Source organism: Drosophila novamexicana, unplaced genomic scaffold (genome assembly GCF_003285875.2).
Source record: "Drosophila novamexicana strain 15010-1031.04,08,12 unplaced genomic scaffold, DnovRS2.1 tig00000387-arrow-pilon, whole genome shotgun sequence".
In the NCBI taxonomy this organism is placed as follows: domain Eukaryota; kingdom Metazoa; phylum Arthropoda; class Insecta; order Diptera; family Drosophilidae; genus Drosophila; species Drosophila novamexicana.
Genome location: NW_020824800.1, coordinates 1,664,536 through 1,691,340, shown reverse-complemented (window position 1 = coordinate 1,691,340; position 26,805 = coordinate 1,664,536). Strand labels below are relative to the sequence as shown.

Sequence of the window (26,805 nt, the reverse complement as noted above, 5' to 3'; positions counted from 1 at the left end):
ATTAACTTAATAATAATAATTGCTTTATCTATTTTTAGCACAATTTAACGGGTTGATTGCACTACTTGTGGTAAATTCATGATTCCTTAGTTAAAACTTGACTTATTAAATGTATTTTGCGTACAGATTTTAGTTCTCCATAAAAGATACAACAAGGCATATGAGAAATAAGTATTCACTTCCAAATATTGAAGTCCCGTGATCAGATCTTTTGCTCATAGCTAAAGTGGTTGCTTTCGAATTGTTTAGATATATGTTAATTTGTAACTTTGAATGAAATGAATGAAGTGAACAGTGATCAACTAAAATGAAACAAGCATAAATAAATTGGACTAGATTATAAGTATGACAATTTCCAAAGGATTCCATATCAATTTGCTTCATATGAAAATAACGCCTAGCAGGTCACTACATCGTCCATAGGGAGCCGAAACGCAGGAGGAGAGCGAATTGTACAAGGAATCTGGAATTGCCTTTTTTTATTTACCTCTGTACCTCATGGAAATTCCGCCTGTTCCCAACAAGTATCAATCAAACAATCGGTAAAAAATTGAGCACTACTTCGACATTTGCTGTGTGTCAAGTTTGTAATGTATGAAATGCGTTTCAAAACTGGCCCACATGTATTTCAAAGATTCATTAGCTGTGGATTCCATCTGTCCCATCTATATTTTGTATGGTAAGTGGTTAAATAAAGATTGCGATATGTGTAACAGTAACTATTGCTATTCAGATTGATATAGCAGCAATCTGTAGATCATTATTTCTAAAATTTTAAGGGAATTTCATGTCTCTTCTTTATATTTATTGATATATCCTTTAATATTTCCGTATTAACGGCTATTAGCTATTTGTGCAACCAATTCAATTAATTTTATAAAGGTTGGCGGCAGGGTTAATTTTTAAATTTTATTAAAAAAAAACCAATACAAATCCATAATGAAATTGGTGAGTTATTGACAGAAGTCAATTTACGTCGCCCACGAAAGTATGAAATAAGAAAGATCAAGAAAGATCCAATAATGTCATCATCCCAAATAGCATCAGAGGTTAAAGAAGAGACTGGGAAAGAAATTCACTCCAAAACGGTACGGTGGGTACTACACAAGGCCACAAGGTACAATGCGAGAATTGCAAGATGCAAACCACTTATTTCGAGTGTGAACCTATCGAGTTGGCCATCAATTTACTGGAACAATGCCGTTTTCTCCGACGATAGCAAGTTTAATACTCTTCGCTCAGTTGGCCAAATTAAGGTGTGGAGAAAACCCAATACGGCATTCAAAAGTTGCAACTTAATTCAACACCACAGTAAAGTTGGTGCAGGTTTTATTGTGTGGGGCTGTATGTCTGCAGCTGTTGTGGGTAAACTAGTTTTCATCTAAGGAACAAGGGACAAGCGTGTTTATTTGGAAATATTTGGAAGTTGAGCAATCTTCAACTATGGCTCATGCTCTTCCACATCCTCCTCAATCACCAGAACAGCCAATCCAATCGAGCATTTATGGAAGGAACTGGACAAAAATCTTAGAAAGCGTAAATTGTCAACGAAGACTGAGTTTAATGGAAGAGTGGCCCAAAATTGAACTAAATGTCGCCCGAAAATTGGAAAAATTGAAAAAGTATTTATTTTGTTGATAAGATAAATATATATTTTGCTGTATTTTGCCAAATAACAATTACAGCTACGGCAGGAGCGGCAAATTGGAAAACCGCTGTTGATGCAAAGTCCTTACTTATTATTATTACTGATAAAATCATGGGACTTTGTTTTCTAATACACATATGTTGAGCTGAATGAAGTATGAATCGGCAAAAACATGCAAAAGTAGGCATGTATTCACACTTGTACATTTATATATTGTACATACATATATTATTATTATTATTTGCCAGCTAAACAGATGTTTTCTTATCAAAGTCCGTTTCTGGAAATGCACGCTTTGTTATAAAAGCTTTCGAATTGTTATTGTTATACCAAAGCACAGCAGCTTACAGCATCTGCGCAAAGGACACGATGCGCAACACAGTACCATCCGCTCCGGGGATTCGCTGTCGAAAGCTGCATCTGGAGGTGCCAGTCATCGTTAGCGCGCCCGAGCAGTCAGTCGTTCATATACTATTCGTAACGCGAAAAGGCTAAAAAATGAGTCGGAAAAAAATGGTGTGCTTATAGATGGAAAAGGCTGCCATCAGCTATATACATTTACATTTCTGCATACAAACATATGCATACATACGTATGTACCATGAGATTTTTGTGCATGTTTCTTTTCTTTTTGTTTTTTTTTGCAAATAAGCTTTATGCTGCGCGATAATTTGGCAAAAACTGTTTTAGCTGTTTAAACGAAAGTGTAACAAAAATCCAAAACAAATGCCGGCAGCTTCATTAATTACAGATTAACTTAATTCAATAATCAGCTACGCGCACTGCAATATAAATGAACGCATTGAGTATTACGCGGATATCTAAATACACATTGTGTACAATTTTGATAAGAACTATTATTATGATTATCAAATTGCCACATGTGATGCATAACTAATGATTATAACGGTTTTAGCTTAAAATCGCTCTCTTAAAAGCATTTAAGAGAAGCAATAAGAGTTCAAAAGCTATGTACGATAACATAATTATTATTAATCAAAATACATATATCTTTTGTAAAGCAGCCCACGAAGTGCTCTCTAATTTTCGTAAATCGCATAAGAGAAACTTAGCCAGATGAAAATTGTTAACAAACAAAACATTGCACGGTCTTTTTATAACCAAAATAACGCACATACATTTATCAAAAGTTTAAATTGATTATAAGAGCGCTCGCGTTAAAGCCTTTAACTCTTTTATTTATTGTTATCATTTTAATTTTTTATACCCCGCGACCCCATAAAGTACATATATAGTATCTATATATTATTGGTCAGCATCAATAGTCAAGTCAATCCGGTAATGTCCGTTTGCCTGTTCGTCCGTCTGTCCATACATCCGTAACTCTTGAGACTTCTGGATTTTTCCGTTCCAAGCAACATCAACAATGTTAATCAGCAAAAAAACAGTTGAAGTTATTTTAAATGTTCTCGAACTGTAATTGAATTCATATTTTGACCTAATGGAAAGTTGGTTTTAGTTGGATGTGCTCATCAGGAGATACCCTGAACCTTCCTCAACCAAATGCAGATGCAACTCGCGTAACACTCTACTGCCTCTACTGGTATCCATCTCGCAAGCCGGCTTTAACCGACATCACTTCATACCCTGTGTTGAATCTGAGTAACTAAGTTGATAGTTTTGTGCTCACAGAAACTTATTATTTTGGATGCTATTTTAATTGCTTGGTTCGTGCTCTTGAAAAATAGTTGTTAACTTTACCTAAAATACCACTTCTTTTTCAATTTTCCAGGAGACTACATAAGCTTCAACAATTTTTTAAATAAATGTTACCTATACTTTGGCTTAACTAAGAGAATTACAATATGACTTGGATATCAGAAGCAGGTCGGAAACCTTTATACTCTCTCATCTTTATATTGACATTATATGTTTCTGCTAGTACCACAGGTAAGAAGTTTGCTTAAAAAGATTGCCAAGCAAATAAGTAAATGTTTGATTAAGTTTTACGTTCAAAAGTGAGTTAGCTTCAAAAATGAACACGATATAATTTATCTTTCATTTATCGCGTATTATCCGGTTTTGCACGGGCCATTTTAGGCTTTTGCTTTTATTGCTTTTAATGTTACTAGAACTCAAATATGTGTTTTTGTTCATTTGTATATAAAGCATATATATTCTGGATCCGTCTGTCCGTATGTATGTCAATCTCTGAAACTATAAGAGCTAGAAATTTGCACGTAGGTCTTCCTAATGCCCGCGCAGCATGAGTTTCTTTTCGTTAATCGATAACTTTCCCCGATAAAAATCTATATCGAAAACCCCGCTATAGTCAGCAAATTTGACATGTAGACAGATAGAAAAGGTTCAGGGTATTCTCTAGTCAGGCAATCACGACTACATGATACAGAAACCCTGGGAACTTTTAATGTTCGTTCGGTGTTCGTTTCTATTAGAAAATAGTTTCTGTCTTGAAATATGTCAAATATGTTTTTATACCCTGATCAAATGGTGCAAATATATATATAACAAGCAGAAGGAGACACTATTCTTGGTCAACATCGATAACCGAGTCGATCTAATCATGTCAGAGCATCGTATGTTTGTCTGTTTCAACGAGGATTATAAACAAGCTGTGTTAATAGGCACTTTAATCAAGGGACAGGTCTGTGGTGACCAGCGTGGCTTGTTGTTAATTTGCAGGCAATTACCTCAAACCGTCGCCTTGGCTGTGCAAATAAATGCTATTTCTAAAGCCAGCTGCATACGCCAGGGATCATCCCTTTCAGAATGAAAAACTCAGCTTGCTTAATGAAGGCTTTTCAGCAAGGGGCAGAGATTGCAGCACGATAACAACAATTTATGAAATCTGATCTGGATTTAAAGCAGTCATTTAATTTCTATTTAAAAAATTATTTAGCTAATCTGCAAACATAAATCATAAGTGGCTAATCAAGGGTTATTAATACCCGTGCAAGGAGTATAACGATTTTCTCACGAAGTGCGAAGATTACATATCGAATCCTTAATTCTATAAAATTGATTGATGACGAATGTCTTCGTCTCACTATCTGTTCGATTGTTTTTATTTAAAGCATATTTTTAGATAGAATTAGAGATAAAGCTTTGCGGAAAGGTAATATCTAATTTATTTATCATATTGGCATAAGTTTTCAGGCTTCAAGAAATCATTCAAACAATTATAGTTTAAAAGTTAATTTCATACTTCGTAGAAACAATAACATTATATATATTGACTTATATAATTAATTATCTCACAATGTATTGCTTTCATATTTCAGAGACATCAAATTACTTTGATATGCAAGGACCGAGTTTTTCACTAGAGCCACCGAGCAGAATTGAATTTTTGAATACAGTTGGAAACACAGCTCACTGTATTGCTCATGGAAATCCTGTGCCGATGGTTCAGTGGCTAGATAAGGAAAATAATCCCATCACATCCATATCAAAGGTTAGATGCAACTTTTTTTAGTTATTATGAAAAATCGCATAACTTGATCAAATATCCTCCGATTTTCATAAGGTTTGGCTTTTTGTTCATGATTTGGCCTCATTATCAATTCTGCATCCAAATCTGGCTACATTATTTTTGGTCCAAATTCATGTCAAAATGGTACCCTCAAATATCCTATATACCAAAGGCTTCAAAACTTCAAATATCCTGTATCGACATAGGTCAAAACTTCCCACACCCATAATTTGGTCAAATATCCTCCGATTTTCATAAGGCTTGGCTTTTTGTTCATGATTTGGCCTCATTATCAATTCTGCATCCAAATCTGGTTACATTATTTTTGGTCCAAATTCATGTCAAAATGGTACCCTCAAATATCCTATATCGACCTAGGTCAAAACTTCCCACACCCATAACTTGGTCAAATATCCTCCGATTTTCATAAGGCTTGGCTTTTTGTTCATGATTTGGCCTCATTATCAATTCTGCATCCAAATCTGGCTACATTATTTTTGGTCCAAATTCATGTCAAAATGGTACCCTCAAATATCCTATATACCAAAGGCTTCAAAACTTCAAATATCCTGTATCGACATAGGTCAAAACTTCCCACACCCATAATTTGGTCAAATATCCTCCGATTTTCATAAGGCTTGGCTTTTTGTTCATGATTTGGCCTCATTATCAATTCTGCATCCAAATCTGGTTACATTATTTTTGGTCCAAATTCATGTCAAAATGGTACCCTCAAATATCCTATATCGACCTAGGTCAAAACTTCCCACACCCATAACTTGGTCAAATATCCTCCGATTTTCATAAGGCTTGGCTTTTTGTTCATGATTTGGCCTCATTATCAATTCTGCATCCAAATCTGGCTACATTATTTTAGGTCCAAATTCATGTCAAAATGGTACCCTCAAATATCCTATATCGACCTAGGTCAAAACTTCCCACACTCGTAACTTGGTCAAATATCCTCCGATTTTCATAAGGTTTGGCTTTTTGTTCATGATTTGGCCTCATAATCAATTCTGCATCCAAATCTGGCAACATTATTTTTCGTCAAAATTCATGTCAAAATGGTACCCTCAAATATCCTATATACCAAAGGCCAAAACTTCAAATATTCTATATGGATATAGGTCAAAACTTCCCACACCCGTAACTTGGTCAAATATCCTCCGATTTTCATAAGGTTTGGATTTTTATTCATGGTTTGGCATCTTTATATATTTGGCATTTTAACCGGGCAACATTATTTTTGGTCAAAATTCATGTGAAAATGGTATCCTCAAAAATCTTATATAGATAAATTTCCCGTTCGGTCAAATCTCATCAAATATGAACCTCCTGAACCTAGAACCTCCTGCGTTTAAAACACAAAATCTGCCTAAGACCGAACGTATCCAAAGGTCAATTACAACAACAAGCACCTGCTGGAACTGCTTCCCAAATTAATACCCTTTCCGATTGCTTACTCCCTTTATGAAAGTAAGTTAGAGACCATGATTGTACATGAGTTTCTGTTAAAAAAAATTAAGAAAGGAGTACTTCTTGATAATAAACATGTTCTACGGGTTCCGGATATCTTCTAGTGGGGCCCATTCGTTATTCCCTCAACCAGTTAAAAATGGTATTTTCATTTTTCTTTTTATTTTATGACAACTTTCGTGTGATCATTTGAATTATGTACTTGAGTTATTTAGTGGTATCTTTATATTGCAGGTTCAACATATTTTCACAAATGGTTCATTACACTTTCCGCCATTTGCCGCGGAAGAATTTCGACAAGACGTGCACTGGGCGATATATCGTTGTACAGCATCCAACACCGTGGGCACTATTATATCTAGGGATGTTATTGTTAAAGCAGGTAAGTGATATCATTTACATTTGATGCCATTAAAATGCCATTATTCCCATTGAATGTTTAATAAGTTTGAGGACAATAATCTTTGTTAAAATTTGTTGTTAACATCTAATCACAAAACTTGCTACGCGTATTCTCGTTGGTAGTTAATCCCTTTACTTAAATAGGTAAAAAATAATTTGGCCTCAGTAGAAAATTACGAACTGATCTATTTTCCTCACATTTTTAAAAACCGAAACCCACAATTCCACAAGTGTATTTAATCTTCCGTTCTCTCTTGTTAAACTAATTTTAAATTTACAAAAAAAAAAAAAACAACTATATTTATGTTACATACGAACTGAAAAGTTTCAAATAAACTCCGGAACGTTATCTTTAGTTAAATTTTATCATATTCAATTGAATTACCAATCTTAACTTTCAGTGGTCTATCAACATTATGAACCGGAGGTCCAAAATCCTGGTGGATTTGTTGGCAGTAACATTCTGATTAAGTGTAACATTCCGTCGTTCGTTAAGGAATATGTAACCGTAACCTCCTGGCTACAGGAACCAAACTTTAATATATATCCATCTTTGGAAGGGGGTAAGTGTGGAACTATAAACAATCATATTGAATACTCGTTTCTTCAAATCTCATTTGTATATTATTATTCGTATTTAAATATTCGCAGATGGTAAAAATCATATGTTACCGACAGGGGAACTTTTGTTATATAACATCACTAAAAATGATTCCCAAAAAATCTATCGTTGTCGAACACATCACAAATTGACACAGGACTCCAAAGTCAGTAGTAATGCTGGTAAAATTCAATTGACGGGTAAGTAGCACCATAACATCTAAAATAAATTCAGGCCAGATATAAGTTTTGTTATTGATAAAATGATCTTGAAAAGGAACAAACCGGTTTTATAGAACACGCGAATACAATTTCATTTGAAAAATTATCCTCTTATTTGAAAGTTTCACTTTGTTAAGGATATAAAGCATGGCATAACAAATACTTAACACTAACTCAAAGCCCTCAAAATAAGTTGAAACGGTATAATACTTAGTTTTGTGCCTATGTATGTCACAATCAACACATTATTTTATAACTATCCCCATTTCCATATTATCAATAAATATCATCAGAATAAAATCAGTAAATTTAGATTAAATGCCAGAGGTACGGACAGAGAGACATGACTAGATCGACTCGGCAATTGATGCTGATCAAGAATATATATACTTTATGCCTTCTTTTGTTCTGTTCTTCTCCTGTTACATACATTTGCACATAACCGATATACCCTTTTTACACATTTTCAGGCATAAGAGATATTGTTTCACTATTTATACCCTATAAATTTCATATATAACGATCAATACTTTTATCGCAAAACCAACTTCTGCTCTATTGATATAGTTTATAATGCGACATACTATACTCGATTTTGTTCGAACATTAAATATTTTTTGTTTCCATACACTTTAGAAATGCGGGAGCTTGTGCCTCCAATAATGAATGATAAGACTATGTCGATATTGGCCAGAGTTGGAGATCCATTAGTTTTGGCATGTGTTGCTTATGCAAATCCAAAGCCAACTTACAGGTAAGATAAATATATGTAATATATATAAAAAACCAAGTTTGTCCTGATTAATATTGAAGCTAGAGGCTCTAGTCGGGAATTCCCGACTGGGGAATATTTTAGAAGAAAGCAATTGTTTTGAGCACTTAAGGCTTTTAAATTTTAAAAGGCAAGCTCTAGCTTCTTTGAAGTTTTTGTTACAGGTACTCATTAAAATGGAAATAAGTTAATGAAACGTGTTTTGCACGGCTTTAATGTCCTATCTTAGACCTGCAATTAAATACTTCATGTCAATGCACTTAAGAATATCAACTAAATTTATTTCAATACTTGCCTTCCACAGTTATTGTGGTCGGGGTCGCTCAGGCAGCCTCTCAAAGTCCGATAGGGGGTGGGGGAGTCTACCGTTCCGACAACTTCACTTAAATGATGGAGTTCGCCTCTGGATTTGCATGCATGCATGTATATGTGTCTGTTTGGGCCTGCATGCACATATGCATGCTATGTTGTACATACGTTAGTATGGACACATGCACGTACATATACATGCATGCATACACAATCCAAGCGTTTAGCCGACGAGTCGTCAACGACGCAAGGGTTTGCTTTGTTTTATTTGCGATGTTCTCCTCTTGAGTTTTTCTGCATGATGTTTTTCTTTGGCCTGTGACTTTGTGGTGTGTGACTGAGTTTGCATATATGTACACACACATACATATGAATGTACATACAAGAACATAGAGACTTTCAGTTGCATGTAAAAGTACGTTTGCATATATGTATGTGTGTATACATATGTAGCAACCATGTAGGGGACAAGCATAAAAATCGTGTATGTATGTTTGTATGTATGTACATGCCAAAAACTGGTGTACAACGAGTCTATACTTTGCGTTCATGACCAAATCTATGTATATACGTGTGCACATACACAAGCATACGCACCCATCAGAGTGGTGAGATTTTCCGTTCGTATGTATTTGATGGAACACATACAAACATAGTACTTTAATTATTATTTTACATACACATATGTATGTATGTACAACATACAGTTGCATAAGAGTGACAAGCGGTCAAACATACATACATTTTTATGTAGGAATGCACTTCTGCATACATGAATCTACAATGTACATATGTATTTATATATGTTTGTATCTGCATATGCTGGTTATCTAATCGCTAACTACCTTAAGAAGCATAAATTAGAAAGAGAGTTTAAGCAGTTTAATAACTCAGACCGGATGATTAATGAATAATCTAACATTTGTTCATACATACATCTGCATGTATGTACCTATACTTCTATGTAATCTCTGCAAGCAAAAATAAATACCATTGGCTTGGTTCATGTTTCCTTTTTGCCTAAAGTAAGGCAACATATTTTTTAGAGATTCTCCGTGTCAATTAACGAAACGCGTATTCATAAGTTCTTTTTGTAGATATTTGAAAATTAGTTTGAAGCAAATCGTACAAACTTACAACTTCAAAAATTATTGAAACGTTTTTTCCATTGAACTGGATTCTGTAGAAAATGTAAAACGCGGCTTTAATGATTTTTCATAAAGATTATTGCAAATAAATTTGAAACTTCACACACCACATCTTTGATTCCCATTTCCAATAAGGATTGGTAAAACAAGAGTTCAATACACACGTTTTTTCTAGATTTGTTCACACATGTGGGTGGAATTTAGCAAGACTCCGTCTCAGTATACATTTCCATTCAGAAAATAACTGCAGTAAACTTTTTAGCTGCCTTGTTTTTAAATATGTGTTATACTTTATTTCCTATAGGTGGCATACAACACGTTCAAGCAATGAGGAGTCCATGCAACATATGCTCGCAACGGGACGGGCAAAAATCAAAGATGGCACTCTAATTTTATCCGCCGTTACAAAAACAGACGATGGATTATTCTATTGCACCGTCACCAACTCAGAGGGTAGCGAGACTTTGGAAGTGAAGCTATCAGTTTCGTCGCCTTTGGGCGCAAGTGTACAGCCCCGTATACAGACCGTGAATCTTGGACATACTGCTGATTTAGTGAGTAAAGTGACCTAGTTACTTTCCATATGCTTGTTCAAAGTAAATAACCTGTTCAAAATGATTTATAGATTTGCAGCACATCTGGATTTCCAAAACAACAAGTCTTATGGTTTAAGGACGGAAAACCTCTGCGGTCCGGGGCTCGTGTGCGCCTTTTATCAAAGGAACACATACGCATTACGTCCGTCGTCAAGGAAGACAAGGGAATGTATCAATGTATGATAAAGAATGACTTGGAATCGAGTCAAAGTTCTGCCGAATTAAGATTGGGAGGTACGCATTCAAAACAAATCAATCATTGCGTATTTATTCGTTTAGCCGTAAGGGCCCCTATGGGAAGGGGATATAAGTATTAAAGAAGGCATGTCCGACCCCGTAATTATATGTGTTCATGCCCGACCAGAAAAACAGCAGGGCTTCTTCATATCCGTCTTTATTTATATATTTTCTGAAAATTATTAATATATATATTCTTCTAAGACAAATGGTTACAATTGTGTTATAATATTAGTTTATACATATCTAAGGGAACAATCAGGTGAAAAATAATTTTAAGTGTGCCCAACTTTTTCTCTCGTTACTAGCAATACCATAATCTGTATGTCTACAAAGGTAGTTTTTGGCGTGCCGAAAAGATCCGTTTTCTTGTTTTATTTCAATTCTAATTGCATTTTGTTGTCATTTGCAGAAGTGGCACCTCAATTGCTTTACAAGTTTATTGAGCAAACTATGCAGCCTGGACCTTCCGTTTCACTTAAATGCAGCGCAAGTGGAAACCCTACACCAAAAATTGTGTGGAACTTGGATGGGTTTGCTCTACCCAATGTAAGTGTTTTAATATCATATTGCTTCATCTGACAATCGAAATCGATCTTTAATATCGATGTATACTACAACTGAATGTTAATACAAAGAGCTCGATTCAAAGCTCATCTATGTAATATAACTCTATCCAGACAGACTGACTGAAGCAATTGAGGCTTTTTAATACTCTTGTAAATAGTTTTATATTTTGATCAGGAATAAGACTTCTCTGATCCTGTAAGGTTTAAAATAGATTATGTATGTACATACTTGCTGGACAATTAAATAATTATAATTAACCCCTAAATAATTATGATTATTATTAATTATTAATTGATTTGCAAACATGCCACAGAATGACCGTCTTATGATTGGACAATACGTGACCACATTTGGTGATGTTATAAGCCATGTCAATATATCAGCTGTTAAATCAGAGGACGGAGGAGATTACGAATGTAAAGCTATTTCCCGCGCTGGGGAGGTCTCACACTCTGCAAGACTTAATATATATGGTAAGTGTATTTAAAAATATATAAATATATTTATTTTTAATCTCTTGATCAGCATATTGAAATTTTACCTATATCTGCATCTATATCTATATCTTTTTATCTGTATTGCTTGTCCTCTTTTAGGCATGCCCTATATACGACATATGCCAAAGATATCCGCTGTCGCTGGAAAAGTGTTTGCCTTAAAATGCCCCATTGCTGGCTACCCTATTGAAAGTGTGTTTATTGAAAAGGGTATGATTCGTTTTTAAAAAATTGTAGCTCAAGCATCCCTTAGATGGCTTTAGTTTTATCTAGACGGCATTCGATTGCCAATCAACATGTGACAGCGGGTCCAAAATGGAACCCTTGTGATCGACAACGTGCAACGAGCTGCCGATCAAGGCACGTACACCTGTATTGCGCGGAATAAACACAACTACACGTCGCAGCGATCAGTTGAAGTCAAAGTACTGGGTATGTATTTATATACTACATTTATTTGTTTGAGTTATTTTATTATTCACACTCTGATATTCCAACATAAGTTAGGGCAGAAAAAAACATGCAAATTATTCCTATGATTTTCTAATTACTTTAAGGAGGTATTAATTAAACATAAAAGTAAAAACAAAACAAATATTAATGCATTAATAATAATTATAATAAGAATAATAATAATTTAAAAATGTGTATCTAAAGTATTCCAACATTAAGTCGGTTGGCTACAAATCGTTTTCTTTCTCATATATTTATTTATAAATATGAAAGCGCGCGAAATATTCTTGATTATATTTCCCTACAGATGCATGTACATGTGTTTATTTATTTCAGGAAAATACAAACAATGAATATGCACGTGCATAGATAAGTTACGCATTTGAATGTCCGCAGCACGTTTCTCTATTGTCCTTTTTCTTTTTAATATGGATGCTATCGTAAAGGCCTTTTCTGAAAATTGTACATTTTTTCGAATGCGTTTTCAAAAAAACATAAATATTATTTTATATAGTCGAAATTAACCTGCTAAGATAAGGATTATAAAATAAATATCTAATACATGCATATCAGCGGCTGGCAATCAGTATACATAAGTTCAGTTGTAAGGCTTAGAATAAACATTTTTTATATATATACAAATATAATGATGTCAGATTTTGATCAAGAGGCCATGAACAAAGATCCAAACTTCGAGAAAATCGGATGAGATTTGACCGATTTATGTGTGTGTGCATATATGCATGTACAGATGTAAGCATTTAAGTACATGTGTATGCATGCATGTTTTTTTTCTAATGCATACATTTATCTATGCAAAAATGCATACATCCACACATGCATTTCTATATGTGTATGTATGCGTGTATGTAGGCATACTGACATGTTTTCATACATGTAAGCATGTAAGCATGCACGCATGTTTGCATCTATGTAAAATAAACATGCACACATGTATGCACAAGCAGGCATACTGATATTTGATCCTCGATCTGAGTGTACTATTTATGAATATAAAAGCATATGTTTAAGTAGATTATAAGCAACGTAATTCTATTTATAAATAGGTATGTTAATTATTCTCTGCAATTGCCAGTCTCTGATAATTGAAACGTTTACATTATAATTATAGATTAAATGATATAAGGATGTTATTTTAAGCACATAATAATTCATCCGGATTTTAATTGTCGTATTGTATGACGCAAGTGTACTTATATCTGAAAATAGTATTGTACCCATATCGATTTTTAATATTTCATAATAACTGCACCGCTCGAACTTTTACATTGCACTTTTAATTAAACTCGCATTCGCATAAGGTATTCCCCACATTTGCACTTGCACTTGCTTTGGCATGCGCGGTATTTTTTCAGGGTTTATATCGCCACAGTTGTGTGTTGTTAGAGCTCATAAACTCTTTTACTGTCTGAAATTCCGATATGACCAGTTTAAAAGAAGTGAGCTATTCCCGCGGTTTACCGTCAATTTGGTGTTTTGAGCTGAGATTAAGTACTCTCTGATGGTGTTTTTACTGATAGTCTTTCTGAATGTTCAAAATGAAATTAAAATTATTAACAAGATCTTTGAAATTAAGTTTGAAGCCGAATATAAACAAAAAAGTTGCAAGTTTTTCGCCAAATTTCCACAGTTGCGGGTGAAATTTCCGAAATCACAGAAACACGTATAAGTTTAAAAAAATCGGAAAGAATTTGTTAATTAATTATAAATAATATGATCGAGACGAAAATGCATTTTAAAGAATATAATTATACAAAACCATTTTAAGTTTTTCTCAAATGAAATGTATTCAGATAGACTATTTAAAGACACCAAAGAAATGAAAAACCTTATTGAACTTTTCTCCAACAAATATACCGCTGTCTACATTACCGCTGGTGCGAATTTGGGAAAAAAAAACTTAACTTTCAGTCGAAAGTGTACAAATGTATTATTTTTATACTTTCTTCTAAGCTCTGTTTCGGAGTTCCAAGAACTCATTTTAATTTCTTCTTAAAACGCATGCCAAAATATGGTATAAGACTCTTCTCAGAGGGTATAGCAACTTCATCTATACTTAAATCAAATATACCTGCTCTATAAAAAAGAGTCAAACCAGGTTTTCTTAATTGAAGTACGAACAAACTTAACTCAAGTTTTTCTTTTGTCGTTACTTACTTCTAATTGCAACAGCATTGAATTAAGTTTCTAGACTAAAAAGAAAAGAAAATGCCCTAATCGAAATACTTACATGTTTTCTATTTTATCCCTGATATTAAACTAAAATAGTTTCGATTTAAGCGCAACCGTTTCTTGTAAACACAGCTTATTATAATGAATAGTCCACTCTCCTTGGATGAGCACCAGCCCCAGTTTAGCCGATGTCTAGAAGATTAAATCTGCCTTTGTCACGCTATCGATGAGTATCAGCTCCTCGTTCTTCTCTCCTGTGCAGCGGGGCCTGTTCGGTTCATGTCCCTATCTTTTGGACGATTTATTTTTACTCTATTGGCGATAATAATTTAGGCTTCCACATTTCGTCCATCATCGCACTACAAGCTTTCGCTAGTATTATGGCTTTATGGCTTTGGTATCGCTGAGTACCAAATGATAGCCACAAAAATAAACTTTGAACACCATTAGAGATAGAGGCTGGGTATCTGTGCTGTGCCAACCCATCACCTTTGTCCGAGAGCCGCTTATTCTAATGTTCTAATATCAAGTATTGCATTGCTTTTTACAAGCCAAAGCATAGCGAAGCATTTGGTGGCATCCTACAACGACTGCGGGTCTCTAGTATATATGGGCTATAACAGTAGCAGTAAAGAGAAGAACCGAAAGGTAGTTTGTTTGGGAGGTTCTTTATAATATAACTTACAGAAAGATAAAATAATAACATCGGTGAATAATTGAAAAAAAACAACAAATACTTGATAGATTTCCGGGATGTTCTTTGAATCTCGCTTTTATACAGCTCATCGTCAACAAAAAATAATGTTGTTTGTTTTTTTGTTTTTCTTAAATACCTTCGTAATTAAATTCTTAAGAAACGTTTGCTCAATTTTGTACTAAAATATTTTTACTGAAATTAAACATCCAGTTCCACCCAAGATTACACCATTCTCATTCGCACGCGATCTGAACGTCGGTGACCGCACAAGCATTCAGTGCGTTATTGGCACCGGGGACCTGCCGCTTTCATTTACCTGGCTAAAGGATGGAAAAGCTCTGCCATCGGCAGCCTCGGCCGATAGTGTCAGCGGCGGGCTTAAGGGTACCGGTGGCGTTGCTGTATTGGGTATCGGCTCCGGATCATTGTCGCAGTTCTCCTCATCTCCCATTTTACCCTCGGCCTCGGCGTCGGCATCGGCGGCGATTGCCTTCACAAGCGACCTTGCTCCGAATGACAATGGTCGTAGTAGTGGTCAAAGTAGCGGCCAGGTGACAATTCGCCAAAATGATGATTTTACCAGCGCCCTCAGCATCACAAGTGTGACGAGGGACCAAAGCGGCACGTACACGTGTCGCGTTCAAAATGATGCCGCCACTGTAACGCACTCTGCACAGCTTAAAGTTAATGGTACTTGTTGTTCTTTTCGTTTTTTTTGTGTTTTTTTGTTTTGTTTTCTGCACTGTAGTTACATAAGATATGCATTAAATATGCAACAAATAGCCCGTTTATATACATATATATGCACGCCAATTCTTAAATTTATCATGCGTAATGCGCTTAAACTATTGCCTTATTAAGTTATTCAAGCACAGAGACAATATATGACTTTCTACGCTAATGCGCATTGCTCATTAGTTTGAGCTCATATTGATAAGCGAGTTTTTTAGATGATAAAGCACATATATGCATGAAGTAGTTCGTCAGTAGTTCTCGAAATATATTTAATTCTTTTTAACTTTCGATGGTTATTCATGCTCTTGAAATAATTCTTTAATAATTAGATCGATACATTTATGATTGATTATTGCCTGTTTTTGACCAAAATTAATTATCTGCTGCAAGTTAGAAACTTGGATGAAGCTAAAGTTAAACTGAATAGCTTATTAGCCCCAAAAATGTTACTCCAATCGATCTTAGCAGCTTCGTGCGTGGGTTCCGATATCTAAAATATGGATGCCAATTCTCTTAGCCATACAATCTCTTCATGATCTTCTAGCTATGAAATGTGAACTTTAAGTAGCTCGAACTTGGAGGTCTTATATAGTAATAAATTTGTATCTGATTGGCTCTGTCCGCATGCAGTAAAGTTATAGACATTAAACTTGGAATATATTCTATATCTACGCAAGAAAACGTGTGCACAAATTTGAACACACTAAATTAAAGAAGGCCTTGCCTTTTTGCCACTCTAACGCCTGTGGACCTTTTTTTTTTAGCTTTTTATAATACTAAGATCGGCTATTACGATCCGTCTGTCAAGCCCGTTTTTTATTTATTTATATATTTAATATTTATTCAATATTTAAACATATATGAGCTTTGGAAAGCTAATGTTTTATTAGATTGCATGATACTTTTAAATTAATTTTCAATTAAAAGAATTTGTATTCAGGTTTACTTAACCTTCAATGCATGTGCATCAAATCGATTGAGTCAAATCGCATTCAAGTCCATTATATTCTGCTTTCAGCTATGTACGTCGAGTAATTCGATTTGTACGCAAAGCTTTCGCTATCGGAGGTATATGTCGTACACACAGACACAGAAGTATCCTTAAGATCTGCGAGCAACGTTAATGAAAATAATCAAATAAGATAAAATAATTTAAAACCACATTTTTTTTTTTTAATATTTATTTGTTTAGTTCCACCGCGTATATCTCCTTTTGCGTTTGAAGAAGAAATCACAGAAGGTATGCGGACACAGATAATGTGCTCCAGCAGCCAAGGAGATCAACCTTTCAATATAACGTGGCACAGAAACAATGTGCCAATTCAGAGTAATTCAGACATTCTAATGAGCAGCAGTGCCAGTGTCAACAAACAATTGGCCATGACGACAAGACAAGGCGAAGAGTTTTTACCTCAGGATCCGTCGTTAACAATCAATCAATATACCCCATTTTCCAGCATATTGTCCATACACAACGTCTCCTCATGGCACAATGGTAACTACACTTGTAGTGTGACAAACCACGCTGGCACTGTTGAGTACACAGCTGTTCTTTCGGTTTCGGGTAAATCAAGTGTAACTATTGTTTTCTAGAAACATTATTAAAAACACCCACCAATTCTATAATATTGAAATGTACTTTGCACAAGAAAACCAAATTTCACAGTAAATATTGTAGACAATGCACCAGGAGGATTAGTTATCTAGCTATAAGGGCTTAAACTGGTAATTCGAATTTTTGTTAGTATTCAATTGGTCTTCAAACAGAAATATGTTGAAGCAATCGTCAATTTGTTATTTCTGAACTACAACAACTACTGAACTTAAGAGTTAATCCACGATCGTTTTATATTCTTATTTGGAATCGTTTTCATTCCTACTCGATCACAGCTGTTTTTCATCAATTTGCTTGGTGATATAGAAGTATTTTTTTTTTAAATACCAGCGCCAGTGATTTTTTGACTGTCTTTAAGTTTCGTTTGGCTTGTTCAATACTTTTATTGTAAAAAAGATTCATCAATAATATAAATAAAAGCCATATTATTGAAAACTTCAGTAGCTACCCAATATAATTATTAATTAAATATTTATAATTTTATTGACAATTATTTTGATATAAAGACATTGCTGTCAAAAACTTCCCTACTTTTTGACCTATCATATCCATTGTAGTTATGTAACATCTGTTTAAAATTCTTATATATATCTTATACCGTTTTTATGGAAAAGTCGGATGAATGACAAATCAAGCCTTAAAACTGAGAGACTAGTTATACTACAATGGGAAAGACATGAGGATATGAAAAATAATAACTCTTATCGGACTGCCGAAAATATAAAAAAAAAATGTATAAATTGTAAAGCATAGTTGATTCAAAACCTACACTTAACGGATTTATTCAATATGATGAGAGTATAATATCCGGTGAGATGTGTATGTCATTCTGTTTAAGGTCTATGAAGGTCAGTTATCCAGGGATAAGGAACCTTTTGGGTTGTCTTTGCTCTTCCCTATCTGTCTGATTTCTGTTTAATTCCTTCTTTTGCCCAAGTCCAGAGTTGCAACATTCTATGTCCTTTTGAGAAGCCGCTCCTCGCTTCACTAGGATATCGGCAAATTTCTTGTGGCTCGCATTGCCTTATTTATGGTTTTCCCCAGATGTGAATTAACATATAATCAAGAAATCAAGGCAAATCTACAAATTGTGACTTCAGCCAAATGTACTTTTGCTCCAGATTTATTGACATTTATGTTAATGCACAATTCACAAAGCTAACTTTTTTAGCTAATCCAATATCCGTCTCTCCCATTATTATTGAGAAAAGTTATAACATTTTCAAAACAATATGAACGTAGAAGAAAAATAGAATAAAGTTAATACATATGTATTCAAATAATAGTGGGCGAAATTAACAAAAAAATTAGGAGATCGAGCACTGAGCACAATGCACCCGGCTTTTTTGCACTCACTTGTGTTCCACAAGATTATACATATATGTAAGTTGCATGTATTAATAACGGTTATTTAGTGCATGTACACTGAGCGAAAGTCGCAAGGTATCGCTCCAGCTTAAATATCTATCTTGGGGTTAGTTCTCAACTACTTGGGTTATTTTGCAAAGTCAAGTAGACAACTTCGATATGCAATTTAATGAACATTCCTAAATTGCAGATGCAGAAAATTATATCGGGTATTCAGTGGGTTATATTAACAATCTTTTACAGTCTTGGCAAATATACTAAAGTAAAATCGGCTGGATAGAGGACAATGTGTTAAGCCTACTTTTACAAGGCAATTGCGTGTGGATCAAATTTCACTAACGTGGCCCAAATACTAAGACCCACAACTAAACCATTTTTATACAAAACTAAACCTAATATACATATCCAAATATATACTATATTTATTCAGTTCCATCTAGATGTTAGACCAATTAAAGAAATAACCGCCGTATTACTTATCAGTAGACTTGATGTAATCTGATATTTGCATGAATTTCTTATTTGAATTGTATGTATTGCATGATAGTCCAATGTTTTGAATGAACTCTAAGTAATTATCGAAATCCTAAAATAGTACCTCCCCGGTGGATTTTAAAGCCCACTGACCAAGACGCAATCCTAGGAAATTCAGTAATTGTATCGTGCAAGGCCGACGGATTTCCCCAACCCACCATTCAATGGAAGCAATCAATAGGTATGGCAATAGAGTCTTGTAGTGAGGATTACATTTCAACTATATGTGTATACATGAAGGTGACTCTGGCGATTACCGTGATCTAAGTTATGCCATGAGCAATGGAAACTCACAGTCTGCTATTGTGGCCCATACAAATGGTTCCCTGATAATATCCAAGGTCTCCCGAGAGCACGAGGGCAGCTACCTATGTCAGGCAAGCAATGGCATTGGGGCTGGCCTAAGCACTCTAATTAAATTAACCGTTCATGGTAAGAACAAAAATCGTTGATTAATGATCCTTGATTAATGATTCGGTATTTTATATATTCAACAGTTGGGCCCTCGGTCACCGTTGCCAAAAAACAGTTGTCAATTCGTCGTGGAGAACGTATTACTTTGCACTGCGAAGCGAACGGCGATCAGCCTCTAGAAATATCTTGGCGGTCGAAAGCAAGTCGCATTGACCCATCCTACGATATACGCTATCATATAAAAAACTCGCCTCTAGCTCGTGGAGTATCATCGGAGCTAACTATTTTGCAGACGGTTCTAACAGATAGAGGCGAATATACTTGTATAGCCAGCAATGCCTATGGCCGTGATCGAAGTGTTATACATGTACAGGTACAAGAACCTCCTAATTTTCCGGTTAATTTGCATGTCAGAGATCTCGGAAGTCGCTCGGTCACATTGGCCTGGTCTCCAAACGATCAGGATTCAATAATATTGGGCGGAGGTGGGAGCAATAACCGGGACGCTCAACCGATATCAAATTATATATTGCAATACAAAAAAGCTGGAGGTAAGTACAATTAAAAATATGATTAAATTTATGTGTATAAGAGAGTTTGTCCTGACTAATTCACGTATAATTCTAACCGTACAAGCTATGTTAAAATTGTGCTATAGCTTTTTTCAGGGTCAAAGTATTTGATCCTAAATTATATTATAATTTATATTTATATATTTAATTTGTTGTTATTCACAAACAACAAATCAATAATAATTAAATCATATCCGAGTCGATCTTGCCATATGTCTGCACTAAGAGAATATTTCTACAATGGGATCTTCTGACTGTAAGCTTTTTTGCTACTTTTTGAATGCAGATGTTTGGCATGAACACAACAACCAGAAGCTACTGCCTGGCGACAGAACTACGGCACAGCTAGGATCTCTTCGTCCTGCACAAGTCTACCATATACGATTATTTGCCGAAAATCATCTAGGCACCAGCGCCCCAAGCGACATTTTATTTGTGCAAACAGATTCAGAAGTACCATCTGCGCCGCCACAAGACATTACTGTCGAGCCGCTTGGGCCACAGCAGGTAAGTGGATACTACCATTCGATCTTTAATTCCTAAGAAAATCTAAAATTGATATAAATGTATATAACAAAACATGTAAGCTTTAATTTAAAATCTTGGATCCATTCTTGTATTTTTATTTAGGTTTATATACTTTTTGATGGAATTTTATTGAAATATTGGTGCTTGAATAACTTGTACGCATTGGAAATTGCAAATATATGATAAAGAAATTATAGATTTATTTAGTCTGTAGTATTATCATACAGTAGTCATATAGTAGAAGGTCAATAGGAGCTCCACAAAGGCACTGCATGAACAGCTTGCTGTACTAATTGAGTGCATATTTGTCAGACAGCCCCCACGATTGTTTCAAAAAGGGAACCTACATTAATTAGCCCAAGTGCCATAGCAGTATTAAATAAGGCTCCGGACAGACGAAGGGTTTCGGGCAAGCAACTGTCAAGTGCTGTCAACCCTTCTTCATAATGAATAAAACAGGCAGATGAATGCATTTCTTACCATCGCAGCCGGAGCGTAGCGATTTTATAAATACTTCTATATTCTCAATTAGATGCTCTGAAAGACATTTTTCAGAGATTAAAGTTCCTAGGGACATCAAATGTAGTATATATCCATAGTATATCATCCGCCTTGAGTCGCATTTGTTGCTGTTATTTTGATTATTTCAAATTTGATTAACCTATTTTTGTTGATATTTATTCTGTTTCATTATTTGATCAAAAAGTTGCTGATAACATGGCGAGCACCTGTACGTGATTCCTGGAATGGAGATCTATTGGGATATACAATTTCGTATCAAAAGCAAGGTACTCCAGATAATGGTAAAAATCAGACTAAGGTTGGTAGCCTGATAACAGAAGGCTTGAATGACTTTCGTTTAACTGGATTGGAGAAGTATACTCAGTATGGAATCACAGTCTCGGCATTTAATATAAAAGGCGACGGCCCCCAGAGTGATGTGGCATTGGGTCACACTTTGGAGGATGTTCCTTCCGCGCCTCCTCGATCGGTGTCATGCGTTGCGCTAACTGCACAAAATATTCAAATATCCTGGCAGTCCCCACCAAAGAAACAATGTCACGGAATTATTCAAGGCTATAAGATACTGTACGAACCAGGATTTTTGGAGAGTGAATACAGCGTGCGGGAAACAAAAATTACATCGGCTCTTAGCACAGTTCTTCATGGATTGCAGCCTTTTACAAATTATAGCGTTCAGGTGCTGGCATTTACCCGAGCTGGCGAAGGCGTCTTAAGTCCGGCTGTGTCATGCATTACGGAAGAAGCGGTACCGGATGCCCCAGAGCTGGTTAAATCTGCCGTTAGCACCGAATCTTCAGTGATTATTAGCTGGCTACCACCACGACGACCGAACGGTTTGATTACCAAGTACAATGTTTACATACGAGTACTGGAAAAGGGACAGGAGCTGAAAATACTAAAGGAAGTCTTGCCAGCACATAATCGACATTTCGAAGCAAAAGACCTTAATTTGCGAGAAACCTATGAGGCTTGGGTCACAGCATCGACAAGGGTGGGACAGGGTCCAAGTACTCCAGTCATCAAACTGGTGCCGAGCACGTCGATACCCGCTGCTATCATATCTTTCAGCCAGACTTTGTCCGTCACTTGGAGATCAGATATTAAGCTAGCCTGTATTTTTGTTGGAAATCCCAAAGCAAGCGCCGAGTGGAAGATACTGAATACGCGCTCTAAAAAGCAGTTCCAACTGGAAGTAAGCAACGATAATACATTAAGTCTTCGCAATATTCAACGTTCGCATGAAGGCAATTATTCGTGCGTTGTGCGAAATCCCGTGGGCTCGGATCATATTGTTTATCAGCTGTTCGTTCAAGGTAAGACAAACTAGTTAGTATAAGCTTTAAAATTAAAATACTCTTTTTTTTTTAGTTCCACCTTCTGCTCCTATTGTATCTGTAAATTCGGTTCACAAAAATTCAGTATCAATTCAATGGAGAGTTGATGATATCGGCGGTGCTCCGATTAGAGGGTTTACTTTAACCTACAGGCGGGAATCGGCCGAATGGAATGAGTTTCAAATTGATCGGCGTATTACTTCATATATGATTGAAAACCTTCAATGTGGCACCAAATATCAATTTACGATGAGCACTTTTAATAAAATTGGCACCAGTGTCACAAGTGCTATTGTATCAGCCCAGACCAAAGGTATTTACGCAATAAAATATTGTTACGATTTCAAATAGATATAGCTGCATTTTATAGGAAACAAACCGCTGGCACCGGAGAAGCACAGCTTTATACGTTCGAATACAACATCAGTTATCCTAGACTTGTCCTCTTGGCAGGACGGTGGATGCCCGATACTTCACTTTAGTATTGAATTCAAGCACTATCAATCTTCGGGTGAATGGATCATAGTTTCAAATAAAATTGAAACCCATGTAAGCTGCACTTTTTGTTTATTGATTTATATATTTATTTTTGCCCAATTATTTACAGAACCGCTTTAGTATTGGTGACTTAGAGCCAGGAACGGCCTACCTATTGCGTGTCACGGCAAACAATAATGCTGGTTCAACTGCAAAGGAATTTTATTTCAAAACACAGAATCTGATTGGGTTAACTGGCAGCTCGGATCCGGATGCGCTACCCGAGGAGCAAACTGTACTTACCGATGCGCACCTTATAGCTGTTATCATAGCCTCAATATTTGGAACAATTCTTGCTCTGATCGGAGCTTTTATCTGCTTCAAAAACTGTTTGTATTGAATATTTATATATGTATGCTAACAAATACTGAACCCTTTTATAATTTTGTAGATACACAAACTTTGTTTTCACGCAATGTGGATTCATTAAGGCCACAAAGTAGTACTGCAGATGGAAAGGATATTCAAAGTCATGAACACTTTTATGGTACAGTACGCAAATCTTGCCAGCAAACCCCGCCTGAAGCGGTTGCTGGACTTGAGCGCATACCTGAATACTCAGAAGACATATATCCTTACGCTACATTTCATTTACCAGAACATGAAAACCAGTCCGGAAATATTGCTTTAAGCTACACGGGAAGCTCATTAAAGTACGATTCTCGCTGTGAAGATGATAATACATTATGTAGCTCTGGGTCGAAAGGAAAACGTCCCGTCTCAACTAGTATAGGTGGAATTAACCCAAATGTAAAGCTGACCAGCAATGTGATAGTTGATGACAGCAACAGTACAAGTACTGAAAAGCGACTAAAACGTCGTTCGAAAATTTTAAAGTCAGAATCAGAAGAGTACGATAGCTTAAATAGTGATAGCGAGCTTAGTGAGCGAGAGCGCATTCGTGAAGAAAATCGTAGTAATCGTGATGCTTCCAGTTATATTGATGAGGAAGGATTAACAGGTATTTATGTAAACTCACTGATTTTCATAATATAATCGTGTTTCTCTTTCAGCACATGGAAGAAAAACAAGAAATAATGGAGGAATTGGTAAAGATAGGTCTTCTGTATTTAGCAGACCTCAACTGCATAGTAAGTTAGTACCTAATCTTTTTTGAATTTTGAATAAGTAGGCCGGGTCTTGGCAATATTTCTGTTGTCGTATAACGAGGGTGGGTTCCTTATGTTGTATATTATATTCTTCGTCAATTCCGTTTTCACGTTGTAGAAGTTAGACAGGCTGCTTCAAGAGCTTTTACTACTTAGCTCTGCTCTGAAATGCTTTTAAAACTAACTCGAGCCTTCAGAGCAGGAGTCGCTTTCCCGATAGCCTGCTTAGCTTCTTGCCCTAATTTGAGTCTTTGATCTGGGACGAGCTCCTAGAGGTCTCTTAAGCAGGCTTTTGACTCAATCCCAGTCGATAGTTTTCATTTTTCACATATGCAAAAGCTAAGCTGTCAGTTTGCAGCATTTTATTTAAGTAAATGCATAGCTATTGGAGTTTCAATGTTGACCATTATTTGCATTGTTAGTTAGAGAAAACTATATTATTCAGCAAATACCCACTTATTGAAGTAGCTTATCATGCCATTAGATAAGAATAATTATAATAACGGTCATATTTAAAATGAGTTATTTACTTCTACAGCATCATGGACAGCGTACCCATCGACTGCAGGCTCTTTGACCCGTCAGCAAAGCAACAGCGGAAATCAGCGTACTCTTGTGATTCCCAGCGGAAAATTCTCACAATTAAATCTTCCAAAGCTACAATCCAATGTGCAGATATGTCCAGAAGTATACCCAGTCGTCAGCGATACAAAGGTGCCGATAGTAATACCAACAGCGGCACCCTTAATCGCGATTGTGGGGAAGCCCAGAGTATCGCCCGACCAGTCACACAATCGGGGTCATATATTGAAAAATTGAAGCCACAGGAGCCAGATGAACTCGGTTATCCCTCAATGACATGCTATAACAAAAACTATGGTGATGCGAGTGTAAAGCTATTCAAGAATACTGAGGGCGATCAACTGGAGTTTTTAAGTCATCAACGTAATATTTACAATATTGAATCTCTGGATTCATTGGGAGCATCAAAGGGTCCAAATAGGTCTCTGGAATATCAAGGCATGGACACTTTAAGCAATACTGAAACGTTAGCTATCGGCTCGACCATGAGCGACCACAAGTTTCAGACGGAAAGCAGCTCAGAAAATATACAAAAGCAGTCCAGCAACATAAATAAAAACTCGAAAAACGAGCAATTCGATTACATTTTAACTGAGAAGCATGTTAGTCCTCCATCAGCCTTTGTCGACAGGGTTGGTTAATCGTAAATGCACTTTTATTAGACACAAAGTTGGTTTAACATGCATTTATTACTTAAATCTAATTATAACTAATGAATGTAAATAATGAATAACAAAACAGTTGCATATGTACATATAGTGTAGTCCAAACATAACCATCAGAATATTTGAGCTATAAGAACTGTGTTGTTCTCTTTGACCATATATTAAGCGTTAAACGATGACAAAGACACAGTTGCATAACTATTTGCGACTTTTTTAAATAATTTTCTAATTTTTTGTTCTGCAAATGAAGATCTATTAAAAGTTTAGTGGAAACGATTGTAAGGTATTTATCTTGTAATGTGGTATGATCAGAGATTTTTGTTGTTCGTGGGTTTTAAAAAAAGGCATTTAATCAATGTTCAATTGTAATGTTGTTTGAAGCTCCGAATTTCAAAGCTCACCCTTCAAATATTATCTGTACAAATTTTGTAACGATTTGCAAGAAGAGCAAAGCAACATTGATTGTATTTCGTACTGTTACTACTCGTCTTTTTAAACTAATATGTATTCCTTATTTAGAAAAACTTATCGTTTCTGATACACTGCCAGTCAAATTATTCCAGTCAATTTGGCAAACATATATACATATCTATATATGCGTATATTTTGCCCATATCTGATATTTAGTACTAAGTACTACATTAGAATGGAAACAAAAACAATCTTCCAATTATTGCAATTAAATAGTTAAAAATAAAATAAAAATAAAAGTATATCAATAATTAAATAGAAAATTAGTTGGTATTAGGTACTATCAACATATAATTTTTAAATCAATGAATACTTCTTAGAAATAAGCTATAAACATTTATAACCATAATCGTAAGATACATTTTTGTACTGTATTGTATTGTATTATGATGTGATTAGTTTTGAGTATGCACACATTTTTTTTTTGATACAACGAAGAGTGTACTTGTCTAATATAAGCGAAAAAGAAAACGTTTAATACCCGTTCGAGCATGGTATTTTTGCATACTTAATATTAAGAGTACATATTTAACAATGTT

The 26,805-nt window shown here is 35.4% G+C and overlaps 1 protein-coding gene across 1 annotated transcript; it reads left to right on the top strand.

Annotated features, from left to right (window-relative positions):
* The first annotated feature begins 33 nt into the window (after positions 1 to 33).
* Positions 34 to 26,481, top strand: LOC115760284 (Down syndrome cell adhesion molecule-like protein Dscam2). The gene is given in 27 exon segments (XM_030701555.1): positions 34 to 70; positions 127 to 343; positions 405 to 679; positions 3,402 to 3,559; positions 4,912 to 5,084; positions 6,816 to 6,963; positions 7,385 to 7,546; positions 7,635 to 7,784; positions 8,442 to 8,559; positions 10,339 to 10,588; positions 10,660 to 10,864; positions 11,280 to 11,416; positions 11,751 to 11,910; positions 12,034 to 12,144; positions 12,208 to 12,366; positions 19,591 to 19,710; positions 19,770 to 19,961; positions 20,027 to 20,494; positions 20,802 to 21,022; positions 21,750 to 22,881; positions 22,937 to 23,215; positions 23,273 to 23,451; positions 23,510 to 23,768; positions 23,831 to 23,926; positions 24,038 to 24,400; positions 24,453 to 24,534; positions 25,087 to 26,481. Coding segments are annotated over 24 exon segments (5,934 nt in total). The 5' UTR covers positions 34 to 70; positions 127 to 343; positions 405 to 679; positions 3,402 to 3,474; the 3' UTR covers positions 25,772 to 26,481.
* The last annotated feature ends 324 nt before the right edge of the window (positions 26,482 to 26,805 follow it).